The sequence below is a fragment of the Argentina silus genome (genome assembly GCF_951799395.1).
Source record: "Argentina silus genome assembly, chromosome: 22".
Classification (NCBI taxonomy): Eukaryota; Metazoa; Chordata; class Actinopteri; order Argentiniformes; family Argentinidae; genus Argentina; species Argentina silus.
This window is the reverse complement of record NC_139676.1, coordinates 12515769-12528268: the sequence shown is the minus strand read 5'-3', so window position 1 is coordinate 12528268 and position 12500 is coordinate 12515769. Positions and strand designations below refer to the sequence as shown.

At 47.9% G+C, this 12500-nt stretch overlaps 1 protein-coding gene across 1 annotated transcript in view; it reads left to right on the top strand.

The window, feature by feature from the left end:
- LOC310821413 (microtubule-associated serine/threonine-protein kinase 1-like) overlaps positions 1–12500 on the top strand; it is a gene marked incomplete at its 5' end in the record, with an annotated part of 52787 nt that overhangs the window by 24167 nt on the left and 16120 nt on the right. Inside the window, 9 exon segments of the mRNA XM_083693442.1 lie at positions 1857–2023; positions 3550–3625; positions 4815–5024; positions 5315–5416; positions 7530–7662; positions 9978–10042; positions 10284–10360; positions 10916–11124; positions 12383–12500. The exon segment at positions 12383–12500 is cut by the window's right edge and continues 21 nt beyond it. Of these exon segments, the coding sequence (XP_083549568.1) occupies positions 1857–2023; positions 3550–3625; positions 4815–5024; positions 5315–5416; positions 7530–7662; positions 9978–10042; positions 10284–10360; positions 10916–11124; positions 12383–12500 (1157 nt within the window).

The following is a 12500-nucleotide window of genomic DNA, read 5'->3' as shown; positions in this document are numbered from 1 at the left end:
CTCTCTCTCCATCTTCTCCTCTGTTTTCTCTCTATTTCTCTCTCTTTTCTTCCTTTCTCTCTATATCTGTCTTTTTTACTAACCTTTACGCACACGGGCCCACCTACCCACCCACTCTAAGACACACACACACACGGACACACACACGGACACACACACACACACACACACACACACACACACATTGACATCGATTGCAAGCAGTTGCAGTTGCTGATGAGATGAGGTTGAAGCCAGCTTCCCAGACTCTTCACCCTCTCCTGTCCTCCCCCCCTTCCCCCTCTCCTGTCCTCCCCCCCCTCCCCCTCTCCTGTCTCCCCCCCTCCCCCCTATCCTGTCTTCACCCCCTCTCCTGTCCTCCCCCCCTCCCCCTTCTCCCCCCCTCCCCACCTCTCCTGTCCTCTCCCCCTCCTGCCCCCTTCTCCCCCTCTCCCTCTTCTCCTGTCCTCCCCCCCTCTCCCCCTTCTCCTGTCCTCCCCACCTCTTCTGTCCTCCCCCCCCTCTCCTCCCCACCTCTCCTGTCCCCCCCGCCACCCCTCCTGCCCCACTCCCCCCCTCTCCCCTCCACCGGTAGAGAAGGCAGGTTTTTAGAGGTCCCCTGGCTCTTACACGGGCCATTACTTGCTTGATTAGCTTCGACAGGGCCTGTGTACGCCGCAAGGCGCAGATGAAAGGAGGAGGAGGAGACGGGAGGAGGGGAGCGGAGGAGAGGGGTGCCTGGAAGGAGGGAATGCTTCAGGACTAGTGTAACATAGTAGACAATCAGAGGAAGAGATGGCAGAAGAGAGAGACAGAGAGAGAGAGAGAGGAGAGGGGGTGAGACAGAGGGAGGAAGACAGTGATAAAGAGAGGGAGAGAGAAAACCACAAAAATAGGACATAAAAGTGTCCTCATTACTACTGTATGAGAAACAAACACCTTCCCTTTCCTCTCTCCTCTAAGTGTTTAATTGATGCTGTTGACTGTGCTCTTAGCATTTAGCGGTGGTTGCCTGAAGTGGTTTGGGGCCCGAATGGAGTTTCTAATGGATTTTCACGGCAAAACTCATTGTGTGCCCCCCCCCCCCCCCCAACACACACACACACACACACACACACACACACACACACACACACATACACACACACACACACACACCCTCCAACCCACCTTTCTCCCTTGGTCCCTATAGGAGACATGTTCATTAAAGCCCTTCATTGATCCGGCCTGGTTTTTCCTGTGCTGCCAGAAAAAAAGGGCTTTTGTTTAAGAGTGGGCTGTTAACCCCCCCGGGGCTCACCAAGCCACTTTAGCCGGGAGTTGAGTTTTAGTCGAGTTTCTCCCCCACAGTCTCTTGCCCTCCATTTTCTTTCTATATCCTACATTCCTCTCCTTCTCTTCTCTTTCATATTGTGGTCCTCTCCACAGAATGTTTGCCTCCCCCCCGTGCTCCTTTCTTACTTAAATTGGTTCCTCTGGCTCTCCAGTCCCATCCTCTTTCTTTGTCTTCTTCTTTCTCTTCCTATCTCTTTTTCTATCATTTATTTTTTATATATTTTTTATATTTTATAGAGATTTTCTTCCTTTATCTTTTTTTTTGTTTCTTTATTTGATGCAGTGGGTGCGACCTTGAAGTTCCATGTTTAGTTACGGCTTGTTAAAACTCAACAGCTCACTCTCTCCCTCTCTCTCTCTCTCTCTCTCTCTCTCTCTCTCTCCATCCCTCTCTCTCTCTCTCTCTCTCTCTCTCTCTCTCTCTCTCTCTCTCTCTCTCTCTCTCTCTCTCTCCCTCCCTCTCTCTCTCTCTCTCTCTCCATCTCTCTCCCTCCCTCTCTCCCTCCCTCCCCCTCTCCATCCCTCTCTCCTCTCTCCTCCAGTCATCCAGCTCTTCTCAGGAGCGGCTGCACCAGCTGCCCTTCCAGCCCACCATGGACGAGCTCCACTTCCTGTCCAAGCACTTCGGCAGCACCGAGAGCATCACCGATGACGACAGTCACGGGGGGCGTCGCTCGCCGCACGTCCGCCCGCGCTCCCGCAGCCTCAGGTCAGTCAGAGGGCACGGGGTCAGGGGTCAGGGGTCAGGGTCAACTCTGATTGGATGTTTTCCACCTCTTCTCTGTGGTGCCCTTGATGTACTGTAGCTCTCCCTAGGCTCTCTCTCCCTCTCCCTCTCTCTCTCCCCCCTCTCTCTCTCTCCCTCTCTCTCTCCCCCTCCCTCTCTCTCTCTCCCTCTCTCTCTCTCTGTCTCTCTCTCCCTCTCTCTCTTTCTCTTGCTCTTTCTTGGTCTTCCTCCATCTCTTCCTCCCCCCTCTCTCCCTCCCTCTCTCTATCTCTCTCTCTCTCTATCTCTATCTCTCTAGAGCCCCCAGAGTCACTATAATTGTCAAAACCCTCCACCCTTCAGTGCTGATGGTGTCTCTGGAGTGCATGTGTTTCTCCATTAGCTAAAGCCCCTCTGCCTTCCCAATGTCAGTGGGGACTAGACTAGAGAGTCATGCTCCATGTTGAGGCACCAAACTGTCTCTCAGTTTCACAGTACAGTGTTAAAGTGATTGCATCATGACCAAGGAATACAACAAAAGTACATCAACAAGCTGATAGACAACAAGCTTGTATAGGAAGTCCCATAGGAGACTAGTAAATACAGCCATTTAAGATAGATTTTTATTTGTTTATATATGTATATATGTTTTTAGGACATTTCTGCTGTATTGGGATAGAGACCAAGCTTGTATTGGAAGTCCCATAGGAGACTAGTAAATACAGCCATTTAAGATTTTTTTATATATGCAGGATATGTTAATGGAGGGAAGTGAACCAGGGACCTTGCGATAATGTGATTTGCGCCTTAGTGTGCTACGCCACTTAAGCTAAGGTAGCTAAGCTAAGGTAGATTGTTAAGGGTAACGTTACCCATCACAAATAATACAGCTGAAAACTGATTTGGTTTACTTGGCTAACTGTTTTCTCCACTGTCTCAATTTCTGGGATGATGGAGAAAAGCGAAATAATGAAAACTATTAAATTTGAACACGGCCTTAGAATAGTGTAGTGGCCCCCTGAGCCTTCAACTAAACTCCCGTGATTGGAGAGATGGGCCCGGGGACAGCAGTAGGCCTGAGAGTTCCATTAGAGAGACGGAGTGCCTCTGATTGGTTGATTAGCATAATGTACAGAAAGTGCAAAAAAAATTTGCTGAATTGATTGTCTCTCTTGTCTCTGCTTTTCTCTTCTCTCTGTCATTGTCTGTCTCTTTCTCTCAATCTATTTTCTCACTCTCTGACTCTGTCTGTTCTCTTCTCTCTGACTGTCTGTTCTCTTCTCTCTGACTCTGTCTGTTCTCTTCTCTCTGACTCTGTCTGTTCTCTTCTCTCTGACTCTGTCTGTTCTCTTCTCTCTGACTCTGTCTGTACTCTTCTCTCTGACTCTGTCTGTTCTCTTCTCTCTGACTCTGTCTGTTCTCTTCTCTCTGACTCTGTCTGTTCTCTTCTCTCTGACTCTGACTCTGTCTGTTCTCTTCTCTCTGACTCTGTCTGTTCTCTTCTCTTTGACTCTGTCTGTTCTCTTCAGCCCGGGGCGGTCGCCATCTTGCTATGACAACGAGATAGTGATGATGAATCATGTATACAAGGAGCGGTTCCCCAAGGTTAGTCAGTCACACACACACACACACACACACACACACACACACACACACACACACACACACACACACACACACCTACACACACACACACACACACACACACACACACACACACACACACACCTACACACACACACACACACACACACCTACACACACACCTACACACCTACACACACACACACACACACCTACACACCTACACACACACACCTACCCATGATGACAGCAATGTAAAGTGAAGCCCTGAATGTCCCAGCACAGTTCCAAATATGGCTCCAAAATGGGGCCGACACACAGTCATTTGAGCCAAAATGGCTCCCTTGTCCCTACAAGGAGCCCAGAGTGCAGTGCAGTTTCTCTCAGACAGCATATCTCCCCTACAGGCCGATGCCCTGCCTCTGCTGCGCTTCAGCTGCGCCTCCGTGATGTCCGATAACAATGACTTACTGTACGGCAGCGCAGATAAAGTTGTAAGCCAAGCAACTGCAGTCAGACGCAGCACATTATTCACACGGCGGCCCACACTGTGGCACAAACACCGTGGCGGGCGGGCGGGCGGGCGTTCGATGCATCCTGATTAGACAGTGCAGGTTCCTGATGGAGCGCGTCTGACTGTATTGTGCTTCTCACTTGCAGAAGCCATCCAACCTCGTTGCAGTGAATACGAGTCACATTGATGTGACTGTGTCAAGTTGCTTGGTGGATAAAATGCGTTACGTAACACATCAAAGCGATGGCGCGTGTCAGTTCCCTCCTCACAGGACTGGGCCAGAGCCTCTTTGTTAAATGTGTTCATCCTGTGAATGCATACATTGTTAGATAATACTTGACATAATGTATACCCCATTGTTATATGAAGATATTAACTACTTTGTTATCTATTTTATTTTATTTTATTTTATTTTACATTTCATCCAAATGTAGCGTTCAGATCCGGGTTCAGATAGTATTTAAAATGATTTAAAATATTTAACTGGACTTGATTGAGTTTGCCTGTTGCAATGGAACCAATTGAATAACTCCAAAAGTGCAAACCCTGCCCTTCACTCCAGGCAGGCATTAGCAAACGCTCAAAGAAAAAAGAAAATCGACCCAGATCTGGTAATGTTACATAATCGTGTCTCATTTGATCTGTTATGGGTGTACAGTACTGTATGTGAAGTCATCTGCGATATCTGTCCTCTAGGCTACAGCTCAGATGGAGGAGAGGCTGGCAGAGTTCATCCAGTCCTACTCTCCTGAGAGTGTGCTGCCGCTGGCCGACGGGGTCCTCAGCTTCATCCACCACCAGATCGCTGAGCTGTCCAGAGACTGCCTGACCAAATCACGCGATGGCCTCATCACCACGGTCTACTTCTTCGAGCTGCAGGGGAATCTGGAGAAACTGCTGAATGATGTGGGTCGTGCAAATGTGCACGCACACACACACACACACACACGCACACACACACACACTCGCAGGCAGGCACGCATGGATGCATGCACAACATGACTGTGATTACGCTGAATGTTTGAGCTGACGACTCTCCCTCCCTCTCTCTCTCTCTCTCTCCCTCCCTCTCTCTCTCTCTCCCTCCCTCTCTCTCTCTCTCTCCCTCTCTCTCTCCCTCCCTCTCTCTCTCTCTCTCTCTCTCTCTCCCTCTCTCTCTCCCTCCCTCTCTCTCTCTCTCTCTCTCTCCCTCTCAGGCCTATGAGCGTTCGGAGAGCGGAGAGCTGACCTTCGTCACTGAGCTTGTCAAAAAGCTCTTCATCATCATCTCTCGTCCAGCCAGGCTTCTAGAATGTTTGGTAAGCACTTCCTGGTCCTGTTAGAATCATGTTCCTTATTGGTCAGCCCAAGTCTACGAGCCAACGGTACATAGTTGCTAAATGTCACGATTAGGGCCCTGGGTTTTTCCTAACCATGTTATCTGACCAGGAAAAATCAGGTCCCCTATGATATGTACTGTATTGAATAGTAGGTTTTACCAAAACACATATTCGGTTTTAATTGAAGATACAGTATACAGTAGGCCATCGTTGGGCTCGTGTTCTGACATCTGAATGCACTGCTGCTCACCACACACGTACAGTACGGATGACGCAGCATCGCTGATTGCCCAAGGATACATTTCCTCCTCAATGCTGACCGGTAGACAGTCCAGCCAGGCTGCCCCCGTCACACCAACAGCAACATCATGAAACCCAGTTGGGGGCTCATCTGCATCCTCGCCATGCGCATACATACAGTATATACAGTACATGAGCTGCTAAACGATAAAGACACCCTGTGTATACACGGGAGCCAGCCAGCTCTGCGCCTGGATTTACACGCCCTGATTGATGGCTCTGCCCGCCTGTCACGCGCTTGGTCCCGCCCCCCTCATGCCGTCTCATCTTCCCGTTGCCAGGGCGACCGACGGAAGAGGTCGATAGGGTCAGTCTGGATGCAGAAGGAGATTAGATCTTGTCAGTTGTGCTACTGAGAGGGAGAGAGAGAGAGAGAGAGAGAGATAGAGAGGGGTTCATTTGTTATTCTAGTCAGTCTCCGGCTCCGATTTGGTGAAAATGTCAGACATGGTGGCTGAATATCAGCATCCTACAGCAGATCAGAACTCTTCGCCTCTCCTCTCCTCTCCCCTCCTCTTCGCACCCCTCCTCCCCCCCCCTCTTCTCCTCTCCTCTCCTCTCCGCCCCTCCTCTCCCCTCCTCTTCTCTCCCCTCCTCCCCTCCCCCTCTCCCCGCTCCTCTCCTCTCCTCTTCTCTCCCCTCCTCCCCCCTCTCCCCTCCCCCCTCTCTCCTCTCCTCTCTTCTCCTCTTCTCTCCCTTCCCTTCCTCTTCTCTCCCCTCTCCTCCTCTTCTCTCCCCTCTCCTCCTCTTCTCTCCCCTCTCCTCCTCCCCTCCCCCTCTCCCCGCTCCTCTCCTCTCCTCTTCTCTCCCCTCCTCCCCCCTCTCCTCTCCTCTCTCCTCTCTCCCCTCTTATATCTGCCTGGCGAGATCAGAGAACATTCCAACGAGGAAATGATCATGACCTCCCCCTGCCCCAGGCTCAGGTGTCTAATCGAAATGTTATTTCCCCCGATCCTACTAGCACCAGTGTGAAGGAAATAGATCCCCTGAGGGGAAGATACAAGGGCAGACTCATCAGGTGGATGGCCTATTATTGGAAGAGCAGTAAAAAGTTATAGGACCTTATTCGCACTGACTGTGTTTGTTTATCAAACCACATAGATAATATAATAACATATGCCATTTAGCTGACGCTTTTATCCAAAGCGACTTACATTGCAGTGAGTGCATACATACATTTCAGTATATATGGTCCCAGCAGGAATCAAACCCACAACCTAAGCGTTGTTAGCGCCATGCTCTACCAGCTGAGCCACAGAGGACCACATAGTAGATATAGATGTACTAGATTGGACATGTACTATTATTGGAAGAGCAGTAAAAAGTTCTCTGACCTCATAGTGTTTGTTTATCAAACCGCGTAGATATACATGTACTAGATTGGACATGTACTGTTCAGTGATTGCGGCGGATAGTGAATAATGGTTTGATGATAGGCAAGGTCAGTTACCCAGAGCCAGTACTGTATAATCACGTCCTTTAGAGATGGGTTATTTTCTGTGAACTTTATCGAACGAGTCATTGACATCCCATTTAGTCTCCAGCCAAGCAATTGATTCCCAACTGTATTAAGCTACACTGGCAGCTTTTGTGTCACACTCTATGTTGTCATCCTCCCCCGCTTGACAGCATTCTTGTCACACTTTATATGGTTCCCCCTTCTCTTCACAGCTTTGGTGTCACACTCTATGTTGTCCCCCCTCCCTTGACAGCGTTTGTGTCACACTTTATAATGGTTCCCCCCTCTCTTACAGCTTTGGTGTCACACTCTATGTTGTCCCCCTCTGTGCAGGAGTTCAACCCAGAGGAGTTCTACCACCTCATGGAGGCAGCGGAAGACTACGCCAAGGAGGGACACTTGATGAAGACGGACATCCCTCGTTACATCATCAGCCAGCTGGGACTCACCAGGGACCCACTGGAGGGTGAGAGAGAGGGAAGAGAGGGATAGAACAAGAGATATAGAGAAAGAAAGAAAGAGAGAGAGAGAGAGAGATGTAAAGAGAGTGACACAGTACAGTGAGCATAGAAATCAAAAAGGACATAAGAGGAAGACAGTGGCAGTGAAGCAGTGTTTTCATTAAGATTTCTGACGTCCATCTTGTAAACCGCTTTCAAATAAAAACACCCTTGGGTATTTGTTGCAATAAACGATGACACAGCAAAGATAAGCGTCTATTTGTAAAAACTAGAAAAACGGGAATAGCATCGTTCTAGCGTCTGCCGTGCCGGCTCGAGTTGTTGATGCGTGAAACCGTTGAGATGTTTGAGCCCTTCCTCGACTGTTAAAAACTTGGTTCCTTGTGTCCTCTCCTCCGCACTCCACTCGCCTGCTACTAAAAACACTTCGGAGGAGAAGATCCCGGTTGATCCCGGAGAGACATCCTCCTCCGGTGCTTTTTGAGAAGGATCGAGTGGAGACGACGCGAGGAATCGAGTTTCTTTTTTTTTTTTTAAATAAGTTTTTAGGGCATTTCTGCTTTATTGGGATAGAGACAGTAGAGATTGACAGGAAAGATGGTTGAGAGAGAGAGGAGGGATGACATGCAAGATAGGTCGAGGGTCTGAATCGAACCAGGAACCTTGCGATTACGTGGTAAGCACATTAGTGTGCTACGCCACTCAGCGCCCCCCTAGCTGATGCTTTTATCCAAAGCGACTAACATTGCAGTGAGTGCATACATACATTTCAGTATATATGGTCCCAGCGGGAATCAAACCCACAACCTAAGCGTTGTTAGCACCATGCTCTACCAACTGAGCCACAGAGGACCACAATAAGCTACATGCGTCAGAATGACCCCATACAAAATAGACTGAGTGTGTTTGTGTCTCCGTATTCTGAATAGATGAGTTGGGGTTTTTTTTTTGGGGGGGGAGGCTGGTTTCTTCTTACAGCTACAGTAACGGTTTGACATTTTTCCCATTCCCACCCCTTGATCTTCTAGCACCTTCTGCACTCCTCCTTCACCCACACATACTTTCACACCGTCTCACTCGTTCTCTTCTTTTCCCCCGAAGGGACAGAAACATTTTTTTTAACACAGGAAGGAATGATGTTGCCAAGGTGACAAGAAATGTAGTTTCACAGATTACTTTACGTAACCAGCGTCTAATAAAAGCCAGCGTGATATTTACATATGCGTTTGTTCGTTCTGCACTCAGAACTCGGCCCGTGTCCACGGAGACTTGCAAGTCAGAGTAACTTTATTATAGATAGAAGGCGTAACAGCCCTCTCCTCGAGGTAATTGTCGTTGCGTTACTCCGCTACACGAACACACCGGGATGTAGGGGAGTGCGGCTTGAATAGCTGTCACACCGAAGAGCGCAAAAGGTCTTAAAATAGAGCTAGTGTAATCCTTAAGGCTGCTCACGGCAAGAACAAGTGCAAGGAGAGGCTGAGGTCTTCAGTACTCACAGCCAAGAACAGTTGCGGAGAGAAACGTTGTGTTGTGGCCTTTGCTTTCACTTTCACAGTCAAGAAGAATAATAAGAATAATATATACGCCGTTTAGCTGAGGCTTTTATCCAAAGCGACTGACATTGCAGCGAGAGAATACATTTTTCGCTATATATGATCCCAGCGGGAGTTAAGAGGGTATTTACTGTATTTTGGGTCATAAGTGTATTTTTTTTTAATACATATTTAATACTATACCAAAAGCAAAATCACATACAAAAATAATGTACAAACTATCATTGTGAATTGGGGGTGTATTGACTTGACTTGTCCATCCCTAAGTGTATAAGTGTATTTTTTTAATACATATTTAATACTATCCCAAAAGCAAAATAATGTACTAACTATCATTGTGAATTGGGGGTGTATTGACTTGACTTGTCCATCCCTAAGTGTATAAGTGTATTTTTTTAATACATATTTAATACTATCCCAAAAGCAAAATAATGTACTAACTATCATTGTGAATTGGGGGTGTATTGACTTGACTTGTCTATTGAGAGTAAACTGACAAGACAGTAATAACTGACATGACAGTAATAACTGACAGTAATAACTGACATGACAGTAATAACTGACAGTAATAACTGACATGACAGTAATAACTGACATGACATCATAATGTATTGGGAGTGTATTTATTAACTGTCATAACATATAAATAGTGTTTTTTCTGACTATAATGGTAGTGTGTTGACTTGACTGCCCTATTGTATGGAGAGTGTGTTCCCTATCCTAGCGTGTTCATAGCATGTTGACCGTCCCATGTTTTGGTCCAGATATCGTGTGCCTGGACAGCTATGGCAGCGAAGAACCACACACCCCAGAAACAGATGATGTAGAGGTAACAATCTCTGTCTCTATATTCTCTATATGGCGTTATAATGCATTATAAGACGTGTTATGCTTGCCGTATACTAAGTAACACTGCATTATACCTGTTGATTTCTACCTACTACATTTAATTTAGGCCATTACTCTACAATGGCCCACATAATGTGCCAGCAGTTAAGTCCATTGACAACCCCGTTATTACCAGTTATTATGATGATAAGTGACCCCTCTTCTTCTGCCTCTCCTCGCAGGGTAAGATGAAAGCCATCAAGCCTCCCAGCGAGGGAGACTTCCAGACCATCAAGCTGATCAGTAATGGGGCGTATGGGTGAGTTCTGGGATGGAGCACCAGTCAGGGATATGAAGGATGAGAGTGATTGCACTTATGGATCCTACAGAGCTCCCCGTATTCAATTCAATTCATCCCATATAAAGCTGACGGAAGGGCAGTAAGCACTAAGTTAGGTACGTGCTGTAGCTTGCGTATGACAGTGGGAGAATATATATTACTGGCACACATTAAAGCTCCGCCTCTGATATCCATATAAAGGCATAACGGTGGTGGCGGCTGCTGCATGTGCATTTTCTCTGACCGAACCTTCCCTCCATCTTACTCCATTCTCCACGCTCCATCTTCATCCATCCATCCATCCATCCATCCATCCATCCATCCATCCATCCATCCATCCATCCATCCATCCCTCCTCCCCTCCTCCCCCCCCTCCCCCCCACGGTGGTGGTGGCTGCTGCATGGACATTTTCCCTGACCGAACTTCCCCTCCTTACTCCATTCTCCACTCTCCATCTTCATCCATCCATCAACCCCGCCCCTCCCGCCCCCCCCCGCCCCTCCCGCCCCCCCCCCCCCCCTACCTCCTCTCAGTGCGGTGTACCTGGTGAGACACAGGGAGACGCGTCAGCGCTTTGCCATGAAGAAGATCAACAAGCAGAACCTGATCCTGAGGAACCAGATCCAGCAGGCCTTCGTGGAGAGAGACATCCTGACCTTCGCTGAGAACCCCTTCGTCGTCTCCATGTTCTGCTCCTTCGAGAGCCGTCGACACCTCTGCATGGTCATGGAGTACGTGGAGGGTGAGTGAGTTTCTCAAGAAACTTCATTTTACAGACCACGTATGTTGTCATGTATGTACGATATATTCATATATGGTGTACAAAATAAAACGTCACAGGCCTATTGGCTTTCTCGTACCAACTGATCATGCAAAGTGTGTTAGTAGGTGAGTATGTTGAAGTTTATTGAGTTTCTCAAGAAACTTCCTAGGCTAACTTTCCCTTCATCTCAGAGAGTGTTGTTGGCTCTCTTTCTTTTCAACTCAAACTGGTTTCAATGACAATGAGTTCAGTGTTCTTCAGTGACCTTCCCAGTCACCAGATCTGAATCCAATAGAACACCTTTGGGATGTGGTAGAACAGAAGATTCACAGCTTGAAAGTGGACCTGAAAAATCTGCAGGAATTGCGTGATGCAATCATGTCATCATGGACCAGAATCTCAAAGGAATGTTTCCAACATCTTGTGGAATCAGTGCCACAAAGTATTGAGGCTGTTTTGAGAGCAAATGGAGGCCCTACCCAGTATTAGTATAGTGTTCCTAATAAAGTGTCCAGAGAGTGTAAGTCGCTTTGGATAATAGTATTTCATATATTACGTGCTTTTATCAATATGTGTCCGTTTACTTTCAACCAGACCAGGTAGTAGTGAACGGTCACACGAGGTGACAGTTCCCACAGCAACCCAAGCCAATTGATCTTCTTCTGAAGTGCAGCAGTGTCTACATACGTAGCTCTGGGGGGCTCGGGCCAGTGCTGTAGCAGGCAGTAGCAGATTGGTCTCGCATGGCTGTTAGTGTGTAGAGACACAGTCAGGCATGAAGAGTAGCTGTGTGTGTGTGTGTGTGTGTGTGTGTGTGTGTAGCTGTGTGTGTGTGTGTGTGTGTGTGTGTGTGTGTGTGTGTGTAGCTGTGTGTGTAGCTGTGTGTGTGTGTGTGTGTAGCTGTGTGTGTGTGTAGCTGTGTGTGTGTGTGTGTGTGTGTGTGTGTGTGTGTGTGTGTGTGTGTGTGTGTGTGTGTGTGTGTGTGTGTGTGTAGCTGTGTGTGTGTGTGTGTGTGTGTGTGTGTGTGTGAGTCAGACCTGACTCTGCCAAACACAGGATTAGGGCAGGAAGATATAATAAGCCAAGACAAACAAATACACACACACACACACACACACACACACACACACACACACACACACACACACACACACCCACACCCACACCCACACACACACACACACACACTGTGAAGTCATTTAACCCATTCAGACTGGGTTGCCATGTGTTTTCCTAGGGGGCGACTGTGCCACCCTGTTGAAGAACATTGGGGCCCTGCCCGTGGAGCTGACCCGGATGTATTTCGCCGAGACCGTCCTGGCGCTGGAATACCTACACAACTATGGCATCGTGCA